At 42.8% G+C, this 18,205-nt stretch overlaps 1 protein-coding gene across 2 annotated transcripts in view; it reads left to right on the top strand.

The window, feature by feature from the left end:
* Positions 1-15,472, top strand: part of tafa3a (TAFA chemokine like family member 3a) — a 51,947-nt gene extending 36,475 nt beyond the window's left edge. The window contains exons 3-5 of one of the 2 annotated variants that reach the window (XM_088389375.1): positions 9,032-9,181; positions 9,770-9,894; positions 14,814-15,472. In XM_088389375.1, the coding sequence (XP_088245501.1) occupies positions 9,032-9,181; positions 9,770-9,894; positions 14,814-14,825 (287 nt within the window). In that variant the 3' untranslated portion in view covers positions 14,826-15,472. The other variant, XM_088389374.1, reaches the window with a different exon arrangement.
* Positions 15,473-18,205: the final 2,733 nt, after the last annotated feature.

The following is an 18,205-nucleotide window of genomic DNA, read 5'->3' as shown; positions in this document are numbered from 1 at the left end:
AACAGACATGACAGATACTGTAAGCCAGCGTGTCAAGATGAAAAGAGCGGCAGATAGAGACGCCGCCGCTCTGCGGTTTGAGGCCGACACGCGCGTGGCCCGGCCCGGCTCGACTCGGTGGCCTATCGATCGTGCTTTGAGAAGCCTTTCAAGAGCGCGCTCGTTAGTGGTGTCCTACTGGCTGGGAGCCAGAGCTCAGCTGCGCTCACCAAACATGCACAAATCACTGACATCACTTCAACTGCCAAGGCCAATGTAAAAAGAAGAAAAGAAAAAAAGAAAAAAAAAAGCTCCTTACATTTTGCTGCACCAATAGGGCCATCTAATGTTGCAGGAGTACATATGTGTCAAACGTTTGGAGGATTGGCAACGAAAAGCAGGTTGCAAAGGCTGCATCCCTCATCTGTTCAAGGTTTTGATGTTCTCCTGACATCATCATTGTTGGATGAGCGCTAAATGATGCAAAATGACTTTTCATCGGCGTCGGCCTTGTTAGCCCATGGTGAGGCTGGTAAGAGTAGCTCCAGTAAATCAGCAACAAGCTAACATGGCTGTGAGTGTACTCAAGCTCGCAATGCAGAAAATGAGATGGTGACAAATGCTTCGGCGGCGTCCCGTCCCACGCTATTAGCGGGAGAAAATTGCATGTGAATAAAAAAGAAGAACGCAGCGAGGTGGTTCTGTGAACATCTATTACTACATTTTAAGAGCCCAGTCAACACTCTCGTCCTTGTGTTAGAGTAGTTGCTCACTTGTAAGGCCGCGGGAATTAATCAGTCAGCGGCAAGCCAGATGAATGGTTCATCCAAAGCGCGTCGGCTCGGCGGGACGTGAGTGCCGACTCATCTGATTTTAAAGTCCACCTCCCTAAAGATCATCCTTAGCGGGTGAAACGAGAAAACTAATTTCAGCTCTGTCAACCAGCAGTCTGACCTATGAGGATAACCGCTTTGATGAGTCAGCAGCCGTCCTCAACTTTTATTTTTGTCTCTCGGAGGGAATCGCCTTCTCAGGCATCCTCTTTCAAATTCTTAGGTTTTTATTTTTGCCCATTTGTTTAGAATTACCGTACGGTATTGTTTACAAAATCCCCTAAGCTTTCTAATTTAATGGTTCTTATCATCACCGTAGTCACAAAGATCACCAAAGATGATTTCATGCTGCATATATCAGGAAGACTGATGGAGTCGATTGATCTGCCCAGTTTATACTTTGCCTATTTGTATTTTGGAGTGCACGAGAGGAAGGCTTTCAAGCTCAAGAGCCTTTTTCACCCCCGCCAATATTCATAAACGCTAAGTAAAAGCACCCCTGCCTCTTTTTCAACTCAGCAGGTTTACAGGCTGGAAAATGTGTCTTTTCTGAATACTTTAATTCAATTCAAGTCTGATTTTGTGCATTATTTCCTCAGCAGGCGCCAACATTGTGGGTCTTTTGAATGTTTCGAGAATTGTTTCTGCTGTCTATATTATTTAATAGCGGCTGACATTCACCCCCGCTTTTTTGTAACTCCCGCAGTTGTGGTTCTTTAAGTATCACTTGGAGGCTTTTAGCTGAAAAATGTACTTTTTATGAGCTGCGATCAGCATAGTGCCTTTGAACCTAAGTGGATTACCAAAATGTGGAGCAAAGAGTATGAATCATTGGAATTTCATAGGGGCCTGGACCGCCTGGATTTATGTCGACTTCACTCTGTATTTTATGTTTTGATGTACTTCTGCCTGAAAGAGGCACGTGTTAGTGAAGTCAGGATTCAAAGTATATCTGGCTCTTGCAGTGCCAAAGCAATTACCGCACGCCTGAGAGGATGAACACGTTTGTTTCCTTTGCGCATTCATGTTCACGCTTAGGCAGGAGGAAGTCCAAATCTGTGATGTCATTGGCTGCTCTATTGTAGATGCCGCTTAAGTCTGGTCATCACTATTGCAATCAATGACGCATACTATAGGACGTGCATACTTTATCCAATCTTTTATGAGACGTTACGCACAGAATGTTTACAGTGGACCCCTGCGTACTTCAGATTCACCACCCACAGATTCACTTATTCGTGAATGTATTTTTCAAGAAATAAATAAATGATATAAACATAATAAAATAAATGAATAATATAAATATGATATGATATAATGAAATTAAAAAAAATATATATATATTCAGAGCAGATAAGTGCGGGCGAATGATAGCTAGGTGATGGAAGATATACAGCAATGAGTTGCTCTGTGCATGTGAGAGTCTAAATTCAGTGGTTTCATTAAAACAAAGGGCAAAAGAGAGAGGCCTCTTTTGTGCCTTTTTCTTGTTTGGATGTGCATGACTCAGCATCCCAGTAGTGTCGTTATTCTAGCCATAAAAGCAGACTAATGTGCGGTCTTCCCGTGTCATGTTATGTAACAAGCCTATTGATATTCAAGCCTGACTTTCGCCTCGTCTTCAGCTTCTAATTTTATGCCATAGATCTGAATGTAGCCTTGTCAAATGAATACCAATTACTGCATGTAACTTTGCATGAAAGAGCTTAGTTTTGCACTTTCTTCATCTTTTCATCATTTCTCCTTCTTGCACCGTGGACTCTCCCGCCGTATTGATGTTATCTGATTTCCCTTGTGGTCATATTTACGGCGAAGGCTTGCTTGTCGCCTGTCACTTGAATGTCATTATGGTTTTCACCGTTTCCTTTTGACAGGGTGTCTCTTGTCTTTAATGCTAAGTAGGAACAGTTTTTTCCCCACGTTGACATTTTAATTCCATCATTGGAAAAAGTTGCGGATGAAAATTCTGCTCGTGATATTTTAATACAGTGAGCAATTACATATATTGTTCAGCAAAAAGATTCATAGATGAATCTCACTTGCTGCTTGTTTGAATATCAAGATGGTCACTAACGGACGCCCATTTTGCGGACCAAGGAGGATGAGAAAAGGACAGATTAAACAACCCCCCCAAATGATTAAACGAGACATACCTGCACTTTGTGTCACTTTCAAATTTCAACACGGCTGTCAAAATGTTCCTAAAATGTCCATTATTTTCTGAATATTATGTGCGTTACTTTAAAAATAGGAAATTTCTGCCCCTCTCTAAGCCCCATGTGTCAGTGTCAAACTTTAAGAAGACGGGTCCATTTGACCCAACAGCAGGTGTATAATAGGGGTCTGGTGTGGAGATGTTTTACAGGACGGGGTCCCCTGTGCGTCACACTCGGCCAAATGAGGTCTCTGTTGCCGTCGGTGACGGGCCACCGTTGTTTTGATTGCCATTCCAGCGCTGGAGCTTTCTTCCTGGAGTGGCCGGGTGAAGCTGACGGATTCAGTCGTGCGGCTGACAGCTCGGACACCCTTGTTAGCGATGCCTCCCTACCTGCATGTTAAATCAATCGTTTGATTGTAACCCTGGTGATTAGCACAGACGGACAGACAATGGGAGCCGGCCAACCAGGTACAATATAATGATATCAAGGATATAGACTGCCCCAGTAGAGCTGGACCCTGATTTATTGGAGGACAAATTGCATTCTAATTAGAATGTATGTCGAGTCTGTATAAGGACCTCCCGGTTAAACTGTGGAGGTCTGCTGTGAGCAAGTTTGGATAAACCTGCAAATGCTTCTTTTGTGAAGACTTTTGTTTTCTTCTCTCTGCTCCGTTTGAATATGTGTCTTGTCTCATTTCACGACCCCTCCTTCCCCCCCCGCCTCGGAAAAAAGAGAAACAAATGCAAGTTGTAGCGCAGAAACAAATTCCCTAGCAAAAGCATTATTCAGCCGGCCCATTATACGAGCAAATGGTTAGTTCTTGCTTTTGTGCGTATGGTATTTGCAAACAAATGCTGTCAAAGAAAGTGTGACAGGCCCAATACAAATGAATGGAGAAAAAAAAGATGAAAATAATGTATTTGTTCAAGTGTCCTATTCATTTTCAGAGAGTTCCATCTTTTTCATGAATTAATATTGTAATTGGATATTGATTGATACCAGCGTAATGCAGCCGATTTATCAAATATAGCCAAATGCTTCTTCGGATTCGAGGCTTGAATTGAAGGGAAGCAATTCCCTTTTATATCTTTCATTTGTCCAGAACACGCATTCAATGACAATGTGGGGAAAACAAAATGTTTGCAAAAACGTCTAACATCATTTCAATTTCTAGCAGAATTCAGTAACTTGATCATGTTCATACACTCAGTGTGGCGCGGCGGCTCGCATTTCTGCCTCTTGTGTTGGGTCTCTCTCCCTGTTTGTTATTCTGCTAATTCCTCCCATGATAAAATTAATTCAGACTCAGCAATTAAACAACAACATAAATGCATCAAACTTTATTAGAGATCTTTATCGACAATACTGACCACGGATTTACTTTAAATTGGACTGATGCTCTTGCAGTATCGCACACCACTGATAAATTCCCATTAACCTTTGAAAAGTAATGAAAAACAGGTCGTTTAGCGACTCTTTATAATGAGGCGCAAAACGAATGACTTTGTTTGCATGGGTATCGTTGCGCTTATGGCCGAGCCGACAGCAGGAGAGCGCTATTGATCTTCAGAAGGGGGCGCCGGCCGGGATTCACGCCAATCCTCGTTAGTGGTCTCTGTCCTTTCACCTTTCTTTATGTCCCATCTCCTTCCTGCTGATGTGATTCTAACTCACGGCAGGCCTAAGTGCTTTAATAGAAATGTATTGATCTTACCAACACACACACACACACACACACGAGTGGACCTTTCACCTGGTATCTCCAGCTCTGTGCTATACGCTCACACTTGATAGCAAAATGAAGAGTTGCTTTGTTCTTCATCAGGATGACAGGGTAACCATGGTGATTTGCTGAGCCGCTTGGAGCCATACAATCAAAGTCTGTGGCCTGCGCACACACGCTAACACACGTGTTCTTCCTGCATGCTCTGTCAGTGTGTCCTTGAACAACATATTGACCTATCAGTTTGTCAATATGAGTGCAAGTTCTCGTGCAGGGTGGTGGGTGTGAAGAAGAAGAAGGAAAAGAACACACTCATGGCTGTGAATCAAGTGACTCAATAATAGATGGCTCTTGTAGTTGAACATTAATATGGACATGACTGACCCATCACCCTTTCAACCATGCATCCATTTGTCTTCATTATGCTTGATTAGAAGTTAGTGTGGGGAGTCACGCTCGAGATTTATTTACATTCATTTGAGCAAAAAGACGTTGAGTGTTGTAAAAGTCAACTGGGGCTATGACTGAGATATATCAAGTGTGTACTGAGAATGCACTCTGCTCCTCTTTCATTTCCAAATGTAGCCAGCACTGTCACACCGAATTTGAGTTTCCCAACGGTGCCTTCTGAGAGTATTTGCGAACGTGCGCTAGACTGCCTACAGTACGGATAATGCCGGCCGGCCGGCCGGGGTTCGGATTTTGTTGAGTTCGAACATTTTCTCAAAGGCGTTTTGGACCGATATCGACGACGTGTCAATGGCGATGCATTTTGATATTGAATTATCTCCCAGCCCTAAGTCAAACCAAATGCAAATGTCTTTCATTTTAGAATACAACTTTAATCGTATTTCACTTCCTCCCACCCTCCCCGAAATTGCCTTCAGTGATTTGAATTTTATGTGTGAATATTTAAATAAATGGCACTTCCCACGAGCTATTTCACTTCCCAAATCTATGCAGTGCTGAATTTTGCACTGTCACAGCTTTGACTACATGCTTTTTAATGAGTCTCTTGTCTTTTTAAGGTTCATCATTGTCTTTTGCTCTATTCTCGGTACGGCAGCAAAACTCCTCAGTCGGATGGTTAGCAGCTGAGTCGGACCCGCTGTGTCCAGAACTGGCATCCTGTTCACGGGTTCAGGTCTGGTCCCAGAGGCCATAATCTCAAATAGCAGACTCATTTTTAATTACCAACCTGATCCTCTTCCAACCTTAGGCCATCCCTAACATCCACTTGGGATCTTCCAGAGTTCCAGAAATGATGGAACCATCATTTTTGTATGGATAATCAAACGTCTGGGGATGCCGGCCGACCTGGCTTGAGTCATCTTTAAGTCACCAATTGGGTTGGTCTTGCTTGACTAAAGTCTATGAAACACTTGGCACTCCTGTGTTTTGACACGATAACTTGAAAGCCCAATAGCATTGTTCTCGTGGGCCAATCTGGACAGCATTTGTTCTGTTCTCCCAAAAGGTGAACGCTGATCTCACCTGTCATTGATTGCCTGGTTTTCATGTCCTCAAGCCACATCTGAATATCTGGCTAATTAACTTTGACCGTGGGCATGGCAGTGGCTCAATCTTACCAATTAGTCAAATGGTCTAACCTCTTCTTATTTTTATTTATTGACTTATTTTTGCATCAGCAGGTCGGTTGATGGGGCGAAAAGGCGTTTAGTGGTAACTGCCGCCGCTGCCTTTGGTGCGAACGTGAATGACTTTGTATCGATCGGCGCGAAATGTTTTTAATGTTGCAAATGAGATCTCGCAATTGGCAGATAATGGGAAGGTGGGAGATTTGCCGCAATCTTGGTTTCAAATCAGGGTCTCTATTGAAAATCTTTACCGGTGTAATTAAGTGTCCTCTGAAAAGAACTTCAAAACTGTTTGAATCACATCTAAACAGCCACATCAAGCTTACTAGGTTCTTGAGACTAACGGCTGTTTTGGATTATTGTTGTTATTGTTGTTATTGGGTGATCGATGGTGGTGAGGTTTCAGATTTCGGCCTTTGGAAGTTAGTGGTCCGTCCGTCTATTACAGATGCCCTTTCTCCAAGCACAATCAACTCCAATCAGAATATGACCGAAAGAACACCATTCTATTTGATTAATGACAGTGTGAAGTTGTACACTAGTGCAAAGTTAAGAGGGTACATATTATGGGAAATTGACTTTTTAATTGCTTCTCTCTATCAATTGTTGGGTCTCCAGCCTTCCCGGCCACCTTTCAAGTGTGAAATTAAACAACCAAGCAAACCGTTTGTGAGCTGCCTATGACTAAAACTGTGTCTGCTCTGACGGATCGTGACAGGCTGGCTAATATGACGCACACTGCCGTTTCAAGTTTCTCCGCCCATGACTCGGACAATAGGCTGGGTGAGGAACTGCTATTTGAAAGCGTAGGCCCAAGTCTTGTTGGTATGGAGATGGAGATTATTTGTCTCTGTCAACGTGGATGTTGTCGACGACACAGATCCGGTCGGTGCACTAATTGACATGTGATTGATGTCAGCTTGGTAATGAAGCTCTGCCTCCACATACATAAGACAAATTGTCTTTTTTATTTTGTCCTTCTCAGCCATACACAGGCTAACGAAAAGCATGGGTGACACTGTGTTGTCAGACTTGGCCCGCTTTGGTACATATAATTAGGTAAGTGACTTGAGCTAAGCAATTATAATTACTATGACCTTCATTCTTGCTAATGGCCTTGTGTCTTCCTATATGCATATTAGCTCACTGTCACGGGCGGAGACAGAGCGACCATATGCGGGGAAAGGGGAAGTGGAAAGCTGGCTAATAGGAAGCAACACGGGTAGAAGAACAAAAGAACAGACACAGCAAATGAGAGCTGGGTGACATACAGGCAGCTTGCAGACAGGTAGCAAGCCAGACAAACGGCTTTGCAGGCTTTAAGTAAGCGAGTCAACCAGCTGGGAGCAGGTGTGGTAATGAGCAGAAGGTGCAGCCATTCAATGCTGATCAACGTGATGGGAGGAGCCTGCTTCCAGGTTCTGATCAGTGCCAGATATGGCTTAGAACAATTGATGAAAGGAAAATCAATGTTTGGAGGGCACTGGCACGTATACATACTCGTTGAAACATGCATTTTTATCCATTTTGTCAGAGGGCCATTTTGTCTCATTGTAACAAAATTTTGTGACGCTGCACACAAAGGTTACGGCAATTAAACCGATTGCATTTGTCCGTTGATCGTGTAGCCGGCCGAGCTGCGGTGAATGGCACTCCCAGCCAGAGCTTATCGCTGGTGCAGCATTGGGTCTGGCTTACTTGGTGAAATTGTGAGTAACGGGCCACGATTTCGAGAGGGATCACTGAACGGAACAAGAATAGAGGACGCCCGGAGGTTGTGTTCGTCTTGGACATGCTTTTCACACTTATCATGGATCTAATTAGGTTGCGCAGGTGTCTTGCTGTATTTTCTCAAAGGAGGGAATCGGACCACTCGTCCTCTAGAAGGGCCGCAGGGTCAGTAGAGTAGCCGGTGCTCAAGGATATCATACCAAGTGGGGCTGGACCGGGTTCCTCCGCATGGGGGTTGACCTGGATTTCAATGAGCTGTGATGTTTAAGACAAGCTTGTTCTCAGAAATGACTCCAAGGCCCTCGCAGCTGCACTCTAAATACCAAAGCGGGGCGAGTGGGGGTTCTCAAAGGTTCCGCAGCCCAACCTTCTCTCGCTCCACAACGGCAGATTAAAGTAAAAGCAGCTGCTTGTTGACAGACAAATGGCTCCTCAATGGTGCAATTGCACTGAACATTTCCTCGGCGTGTGTTTGTAGTGCACCGTGTGAACTCCTCAGGTGTACATGCATAATACATAAGGGCTCGCTGAGCAAGCTCTGTGTATTCAACAATGAAAGCATTGCACAGTCATGTGGGAGATGAGCGCTCCAGTCAGTCAGGCTTTTTGCTCCATCCAAATACGGCCGCTTGGTCAGCTTCTCAGTGTGATATGATAACAGAGGTGCTCAGCCAGTATAATATATGACAACAAAGCCAACACTAATCCTGCTTCCGGAGGCTGAGTGTGATACCGTTGGAAAGTCAAACAGCCGGGCTATTGTAATTGCGCTTTAGGTAAGAGATACTGCCAATAATCATTTGGATACAAAATAATGTGAGCATTAGAAAGACGTTTTATTACTATTGGAATTACCTGTGGAGTTCTGCCTTTACCCGTCATGATGTGGGCGCTCTAGAGGTACACTGCTGCTAATAAACACATTTTCTACAATGCATTTGTATGCACAGACAATGTAAGGCAGCATTATATACTAACAAATGTTTTTTTTTGTTTTGCTTCCAGTTCACGTGAAGGAAGGAACCTGCGAGGTGATTGCAGCGCACCGATGCTGCAACAAGAACAAGATAGAGGAGCGATCGCAGACCGTCAAATGCTCCTGCTTGCCGGGACAAGTGGCCGGAACGACCAGGGCGGCTCCATCTTGTGTGGATGGTAAAAGCCAGCCTCTTTTTCTTGCTCTGGCTGGAAAAATAAGATTCGGAAGCAGGGGGGAAAAAAAAAAAATCATGCGGTGCAGCGATGCAGTTTGATTTGATTAGTTGGGCCGTGGGCCATAAATAGAGATCAAATCAGTTGATTCGCTCGGCACTGGCTTGTTGAAGCTGCAGCAGTCCACTGGAGGAGACAGCATCCAGACTGGGTCATTTAATATCACGTCAATTGTGGCCTCTGTTGCAAGTGAATCAATCCATAACTCAAGTTTCCCCCTGACAGGAGCTTCCTCCGTGTTGACACTTGTCTAGTCACTCTGGGAAGCCCTTTGACAGCTGCACAGGCTCACAGCCAACACGGATTGCGATGTACTTGCTGCGCATTTCAAACAGCAAAAAGTCAGCCGTTTCATCACATTCACAATGTTTAGTCAACGCTTCTATTTACCAAGACAGATATTGTGAAAAGCTTTCAAAGATGTGACGTATATATGGTGAACTAATTGCCGTAAATGAAAGACTCTTCCTTTGGGCAGGAGGTACGTACAAACCTTCTTTCTTTCCATTTTTGCTTGTCTATTCCCCGCAGCATCCATCGTGGCACAGAAGTGGTGGTGCCAGATGCATCCCTGCATGGACGGAGAAGAGTGCAAAGTGCTGCCGGACTTTAAAGGGTGGAGCTGCAGTACGGGCAACAAAGTGAAGACCACCAAGGTGGGCTTTATTTTGTCGACATTCAACGAGTAAAAGTGGTACCAGGCAGTTACAAATTCAAATTGTATGATTATTTAATTGGATCATATTTATTCCTAACTGTGTATTAGTTGAATTCCACCCCGTATCACTTGACTACACATGGACCCCCCCAATCAAATGTCAACTCGTATGCATTTAAAGTGCATTTGCCAATCTGATGGCAAATTCGGCCGGCTACCAAATGCACAGTCCGTCACCGATGGAGAAGCGCATGACGTTCAGGGCGGACGAGAATAGTATATCATTTTAGAACATTGTGAAAAAAGGTGGAAATTGTGCCGTTTTTTAACTTTGATGAGGTGTTTGGAGTGTAAATGAGATGTGGAAACATTTGACACTCAAGAACCTCACAAGCAGAAAGACAATTATCACATACCAGGGTGCAGGAGAGACTTGAAGTGGAATCAGGACGGAGATTGAGGGCCAGGCCGGTGTTGGCGATCCGTCATGGCGCCCGCTCAAACCTTCCCACCTCCCCTGCCCTGCTCCGTGTTTGACTCGCCAAACGCTGTGTCGCCGAGCCGCCTCGTCCATTATTCATGTCTACAGGAGACCCGGACGAAGCGGAGTCTTTTATTTTAGCCGGGTTAATAATTCAGGCTCTCCAACACTGCCACGGGGGGAAGCTGAAACACGGGCCAGGTGGCCCGAGAAGAACTCATCACAAGCACATTGACTCATTGTGTGTGCTGGACAATTTACGCTCTGAAGATAGAAAGCAAGAGCACGAGTGATTTCAATTGATTTTGCATTGCTCATCTCAAGTTGGAGCTCATGTTTCTTTTCAGGCACTTTACCAACCACCAAAAACCTCTACAGAAGAAGGAAGGAAGGATACTATGTTTGGCACACTTGTATTTTGTGCAGGCATTGAAAGAAAATGACCAAGTGATCCAAGGCACCTCTACGTAGTATATCGTACTGGAATCAAAACCCTGACTAATATCGATTCCTTCATATGTATCTTCTATAGGTAACCGATTTCCCATTGATCCTCAAAGCGTCCAGGATTGCTCCTCTCCCAAAGGAAGCTTATTTCGACTGCAAGGGAGGCTAAATGCGAAAATGTGCCTTGGTTGTCAGTATGGATGAAATTCAAATCGCAACAATTTTCAAATTTCAGTGGCTGCAATTTTGAAGCAAAAAGACCTTTGCTTCTTTTCTCTCTTTCAATTTATTGCTCATGTTGGTGGAAAAAATACATGGGACAAGGACCTTGAAAAGAAATCATCAAAATAAATTGCAATGGCAAATTTGAGGAAAAATAAAAATGCTCTCATTTTGCAATATCAGCTGGCTTTTGCGCAATTACCAGTGGTGGTATGCTGTCAATGACTTCCGTCTCCCACTAGCCACTTGCCATCAATCAAATGGCAGAAGTTTTTCCCATTTTACAGCGGCAACAATGACGCTCATCCAGTGCGATTGCTTTTCACGCTAAAGTGTGGAAAAAACAATGTGGCTCCCAACACACACGCACCTGCCCGGGTTTAGCTGACAATATTAACAGGAAGTGAAGGCAACCAGCGGGCCTTTTCTTGCACGTTCGCACCTTGCGAGCAAGTTATGTCTTAAGCTTAGGTGACTTTTCGGTGCACTTTTTGGTCCCGAAACAAATAACGTGATGTCTTGTTAAACCAAACCTGAATTTATTGGAATGTATTCTTCCAAAGTCATAATCAGCATAATCGATCAGACATTCAAAACCATTTATAAATGAATGAACTCGCCTGTATTTTATCTTTAAGTGAAGAAACTTAGCTTGGAGGCACATGCTGTAATCCTCCCAGTGACTGTAGCTCTTTTTCTTTTTTTTTTTTTCTCTTCCTATCTGGCTGTGTTTAAACACAAATGCATCTCATGTGCATGCTGGGAGGTGACATTTATAAGATTGATTGCAAGTAAAAAAAATTGACCATTGATTCTTTTTATAGCTTATTAAGTCTTGGCTCGGGGCTCATACGGGCAGCATCAATTGAGTCAGTAAGACAATATTTAACCCAATTTTAAGAGGGTGTCATTGCTGCAGTTTGTCAGCAGGACTTTGAATGGAGTAATGTGATAGAAAGTACTTAAGTATAAGTTCAGGTATTTGTATCGGTATTTTTGATGACATTTTATTTTTACTACCTCCACTAGGAAACAGAGAGCTAGTACATTTAAGATCGGTTTCATGTAGGAATTGACTCAGGACTACAAAGTATTTCTCTACATACATATGCGTACTTGTATTGATGCACAGAGTGTTGTCGGAAAACAAGATTTAGAATCTTCACCAGTTGATTTTTTTTTTTTTTTTGTCCGATCCCAAAGCAGCTTATAAGCGTCAAACCCTGAGCAGCTTTGGTCTTCTCAGCATCCCCCTTTCGGTGATTACTCACACTGATAACCCTCACAGCGACACCCACCACCACGCATGCACGCACGCACGCGCCGGTTGGTGCCTCAGCCACGTCTCCCGCCTTCTGCTGCGAGTGTAGCATGAGAGGAAAAATCATCTCTTTTTTCTCACACTGATCTCAAAGTGAAAATGAGATGACGCATCCCAACACAGCAATCTCCGTCTTCTGCTCGGGATTATCACACTTTGGAAAAACATGCATTGCCTTTGCAAGGGTAGCATCTGTTACTGTAACGTCAATAAAATACGGCTTTACTGCAGAGCTGATGTAAAGCATCGCCTCGGGAGAAGTCAAATTAGAAATTACAAATCTTTTTGGCGTAAAGATGTGTCGAGAAATAAAAAGATCATGAATGACTGTTTCATTTGCTGCATTGCAGGTACTTCTTTCGCAGGTGCATATTTTGGCTCCATACAATTGTTGTGCTGTTTTATTTACCCTTTAAATGACTCTTCGCAGACCGTCACATGCATTTTCAAGCTTTGTTTTCAATGGTTCCTACTTTCCCTTTAATCGTTACGGACATCCAAGCAGTTCTGAGCCACACCTGGCACTGATCGGAACCTGGGAGCAGGCTCCTCCCGTCCTGTTGGTCAGCATTGAATGTCCGCACCTTCTGCTCATAAGCGCACATGCTCCCATCTGGTGACTCCTGTAAAGCCAGTTGTCTGGTTTGCTACCTGTCTGCTCGATCCCTGTATGCCACCTGGCCTGTTATTTTTGTTCTCCTCTTTCTGCCCATGACATTTATGGCAGTTTGACAGTTTTAAAATTTCCACCAGCAGCACCACTGCTATATCAAAAATCAATTAAATTAGATTCGGACCACATTGGACCTAAATCTGGCTCAGTACTGTACACAAACTTTCCATGCCAATGACGTTTTTTTAATATTTTTGTCAAATTAATTCCAGAAGATGACATTTAGGGGACTTTTTATGGCTATCAAATTTCAAACCAAGTCACGTTTGACCGGATGATCATGTAAGGTTTTAAAGGCATCCAAACGTTATCCTCGCAAAGCATTGTGAATCCCGCTAATCCCGCTTGTTTATGTAGGGATGGTAAACACTGTGGCATTATGTCTACGTTCTCTGGCTGCCAACTGGCTCCATTCATAGCAAAAGGCATCCGGAGGTGCCAGATGGCAGAAGATGCACCTTGGAAAGGTCCCATATTTGCCAGGTGTTTCTTGTAAATGCAGCAAAATTAGGAATCCAATGGAAGTGGAGCTTCACCCATCTCAGTCCCCTATACAGTCATTTCTGAAAAAGAAATCAAATTGCAGAAGACTTATATAACGCTTTAGCTCGTACATCATAATGTTTTAAAATAACAGACATTTGATATAATGTATCTTCCTGTCAGCTTAGGTTTGCATTCTTTTTTGGGTTCAAATGAATTTGAATTTTAAGATAATTAACTGTGCTTTACTAGTAAACTCGATCACTCAAAAGATAGGCAATCAAAAATGTCTTCCTTGAAAGGATGACAAGACCACATGCATGTTCTAAGCCCTATCTGTCCATTCCAGTCCAGTCCAGTCCAGGCAAATGTCAAGTAGATATTATTTTTTTCTTTCCTATGATTGCAGACTGATTGCCTTTGGGTTATTTTAGGGCTAGGTTATATTAGTTTCATGAAGAAAAAATATGAATAAAACATGTCCGCTTTTGAAAGTGCCCTCAAAAATGTTACTTAACGCTTTCTCAAAGTTTCAAATAAATTCGCAGTGGAAGCAAAATATACGAACATGTTCTGGAATCCGGACTAAAATCGTCAATTAATCGATTGACTGTAACGTACACTCAACTGCCCATCCTCTGCTATACCGAGGACCAATAATAAAATTCTATTTTATTTCACCACAGAGTCTGTATTGACCACACAAAATTGTAATAGTTAATAATCACTTTTGTGGACGTCAACCATTCGCTGAGGGAAAATAACTGAAGGATAATGGCTCAGTATAATCTTTTAGGTATCTAAAAAAAATCAGACCTTTGCTGAGTTTGCTTTAAAAAAATGCTTGAATTTGATTATCAGCGCGTGTGCGTTTGCTTGGAGCAGTATTAAAAGAACCTGCTCCAAACTGAGTCAGCACACTTCAACGGAACAGTAGCAAAACGTTTATCCTTTGGGCAACATGGCCGAGGGGAATCTATTCAAAAGTGGCACGAGTATCGTATTACAAACAGGCTTAATTTGGGATCACTTCCATTGCAAAATAATCACACATTTTTTTTCATCTGATTTCCAAATAATTGCCTTCTGGTGAAATATTATTGGTGGAGCAAAACAGAAAAGAAGCAAAAGTCGAACGCAATCGATACTCGTGGTCCCCATTTGAAGAAGGCGGCGTTCACTTTCACATGATTGATGGCACAGAGACACACGCGCTTTATTGTACATTTTATGGACTGTTGTTTATGAGCACTCCTTTCTGACTCTTCCCTCTTTTCACTCCCTTTCTAGGTCACACGATAGTCATCTGTTTGGGGCCAGACGTCATTTATTTCAGCCGAGGACGCTGGGATCTAATTTTTTTTTTTCTTTGCGTTGGATTGTTGGAAATGAGAGACAAATAAGGACTTTGGTCATGGATGGACAAAAAAGGAAAACAGAACAGGGCTTCATTTCAGACTGCGTCTCGGGAAAAAAAGATTAGCGACTTTAGCGTCACCAGTAACACGACTCCCCGACAAACATTTCTTTGTATAATAGTTTGACTCCTATGAAGCAGAGGACTCCAACATGAAGATATTTATTAGCTGAAAGACTGTGGATTACCATGACAGCAGACAAAAAAAAAAGGAGAAAATTGTGATGTGATACCTTTGTGTTTTTTCTTCACCATGTAGAGATCCTGAAACGCTTAATGCGTATTTGTGTTGAAGATCAAGCCAGACAAGCATTTTCATTCCTTTCAGCCTTATGAAAAAACAACATTATGTTCCATGGAGTTGTTAGGATATCAAGTCATCTCTACGTCGACTTGATATGTAGAAAAAGTGGCGGGCGGGCGGGCGGGCGGCGTTGTGATAAAAAACACTTTTGCCAAAACATTTAAATGGTATCTGTTGCACCGTTGATTACAAATGTCAGTATTATCTCAATAAATCTAACCTAATGGACCATGCCGTTTGTTTGGATTTGGTATCCACATTTCAAGCAGTTTTCAAACGTCGGATTTCACTAAAGTCTAAATAGGGCAGCGGCACAAAAAAAGGCCGCGTCTCTTTGTTGACTTGCAAGAAATCCAACTGGAATCTGGTCATAATTATCTCTCCTCTCAAACAACTGGTATCCTATTTGATTAGTTTCCACCCACCACTTCATCTCATGAGCTGTTTGTTTGTTTGTTTGTTTGTTTTCAGCAGTAGTTGAAATAACACTGTCTACAAAGAGCTTTTTCTTCTTTGTTGTTTCGGATCCAAATGTTTTTCCCCCGGGTGGTGCTGCATCTTACAATCACCAAAAGTTGTCAGTCCAAAGACAATAAAAGTGTCAGCTTGGAGAAGTACAAGTAGAGGGTCAGATGATGGATGAATAACTGGATGGATCGATGAGAGTGATTGGTGGACAAGAAGGATGGATGGTGTGTAGGAGTGAATGGTTACAATGGATGGATGGACATCAAGTAGGAATGAATTGGTTGGGGTTTTGTTTTTTTTTTTGGATAGGGTGAATCAACCGGCAGATTGATTGGTGGAAATATGGAAAGGTGGCTGACTAATGGAAAACTTGTGGAGATGAATATATGAAGATAAGAGAGATGGACATTCAAATGGATGGTATAAAGTGGGTGGAAAGATGGTGACCATGATTGATGGGCGTATGAATTTTGGCAGGGCTGACTGGACTGAAGAATTGGATGAATAGCTTTGAGGAAAAGATGAGTGGATAACTCAATAGTTATGGATGTTATACTTGTTTTTATTGATTTAGTGAATTGGCAGGGTGGATGAATAAATATAGAATAAAGGAATGAAGGGCTGAGGCTTTGAAAACAAAAACGGGATGGACTGATGGAAAAATAATGGATGGAGTTGGCCAATTGATCTGGGGAAAAATGTGGAGATGGATGATGACAGATTGGAGGAAAGAGTTGGGTGGACTATAGAATGGGTGGGGCTTGGATGATGGATAGACGGACAGACGGACGGACGGACAGATTCTTTTGATTAGTGGATGGTAGCTGATAAAAGCAGAGTATTTGATCTCCATTTTCTAGCATCTTTTCCATATGACAGATAAAAGAATCCAATTAAAACACGAGGGCACCCTTATCAGAACTTGAGTCATTGCTGAGGGCTGCACTTCCAACACGATTACAAGTCAAGTTGCCATGGTGACCTCCTCATCCAGCCACCTATTCAGCGTATAGCTTACATCAAAGCGGAGCTGCGTCCAAATCCCCTAAAAACCACAACAAATTGCGGCCAAATATCAACATTTTTGCGTTGCTAAGTCTCGACTCCATCAAAGAACCACTTTCACTTTCTGGCTGTAATTGAAACATGAACATTCACGGCAGAAAGATACTTATCTCAAACATAATTAATTAGGCGAAAAAGAAAAAGCGTTTCAACGCTCGCACCCACAGATCCAGCCCACCGGATGGCGTGGAAAGGGGGGTGTTTAGTGATCCAACTTGTTTGGTTAGAAATCATTAAATTACAGTAATGACTAATTTCTCATTCCTGCATGCGAGCCACCCGAGACCGCTGCGGATTTAATAAAGAGCCGGCGATGAATTACAAACAGGCGGCGGCAAAGGCTTCATGATTATACAGAGTCATTCAAAAGTGCATTAATAAAACAATACAGAAACATCGCTAAATCATTTGAGATAAAGCTTATTTGCATAATTCATTAAGATTAATCAGAGCGGGGGAAAGAGTGAGAAAATAGCAATCCATCCCATGGAAGTATCCTTTTCTCTCTGCAAACATTGACGCAAATCTACCCTTGGATCTGACAATTAACCTCTGTGCACTTTACAGGCCCTTCGGCGGAGAAAATACAATCCTCCAGTCATTTACCTTGATGCGGAATTATTTTCTATTGATGATGAAAGAGCTGTTCGTGGCAAAGCTCCTCTGGGTTTTGTTGCTTTGTCATAAAAGACCTTGAGTGGAAATGTATCCAGCGTGTTTTGACACCGCGGTGGAGAGAATTGGCTGATTGTCATGCCGTGCCGTGCCTTGCCATGCCATGCCGTGCTGTGCCATGCCATGCCATGCCATGCCATGCCATGCCATGCCATGCCATGCCATGCCATGCCATGCCATGCCATGCCATGCCATGCCATGCCATGCCATGCCATGCTGTTGACTCTGGCAATTTGCTTCTCTCTGGTCAAATGAGCTATGTACTTGAGTAGGGACTTGTTTTCACTTGAGCTGGAAACAGTGCTGGAAATTCGACCGCCTTTTACGGAGTTCGCACATAATATAACCGAGTTAAGCAAGGAAGAATTTTATTGCTATCTATTATGAAAAGAAAAACATTCTGAATGTTGCCGCATTACGGTCGCTGCCTTTGACTCAGCAGCTGTTCTTCGTAAAGATGTACCATTTTCAATCTGCCATTACCATTTCAAGGCCCAATGCTAAGCAGAGCTGCAATGCTCGTCGTTCTAACTTTAATCATAGTTTTCAATATCTGCTTTTGGCCATCTTTCTGCTTTTCTTCATGCTTAGGGGTGCAACTTCAGCAAACTTGTGCTAGATCATTTGCATGAGACAGGACCACCCCCACAAAATACTGACATGTTGAAATTACTTTGGGCTATTTTGACAGAAGCCACATTGAATCACTTGGGAAACTGTTTCACAATCTAAAAGTCAATGCATATGATGTTA

The sequence above is a fragment of the Syngnathus floridae genome, chromosome 11, assembly GCF_059516105.1.
Source record: "Syngnathus floridae isolate MCC-2025c chromosome 11, RoL_Sflo_1.0, whole genome shotgun sequence".
NCBI classification, from domain to species: domain Eukaryota; kingdom Metazoa; phylum Chordata; class Actinopteri; order Syngnathiformes; family Syngnathidae; genus Syngnathus; species Syngnathus floridae.
The sequence above is the reverse complement of the archived record's forward strand: the minus strand, read 5'-3'. Positions and strand labels throughout refer to the sequence as shown.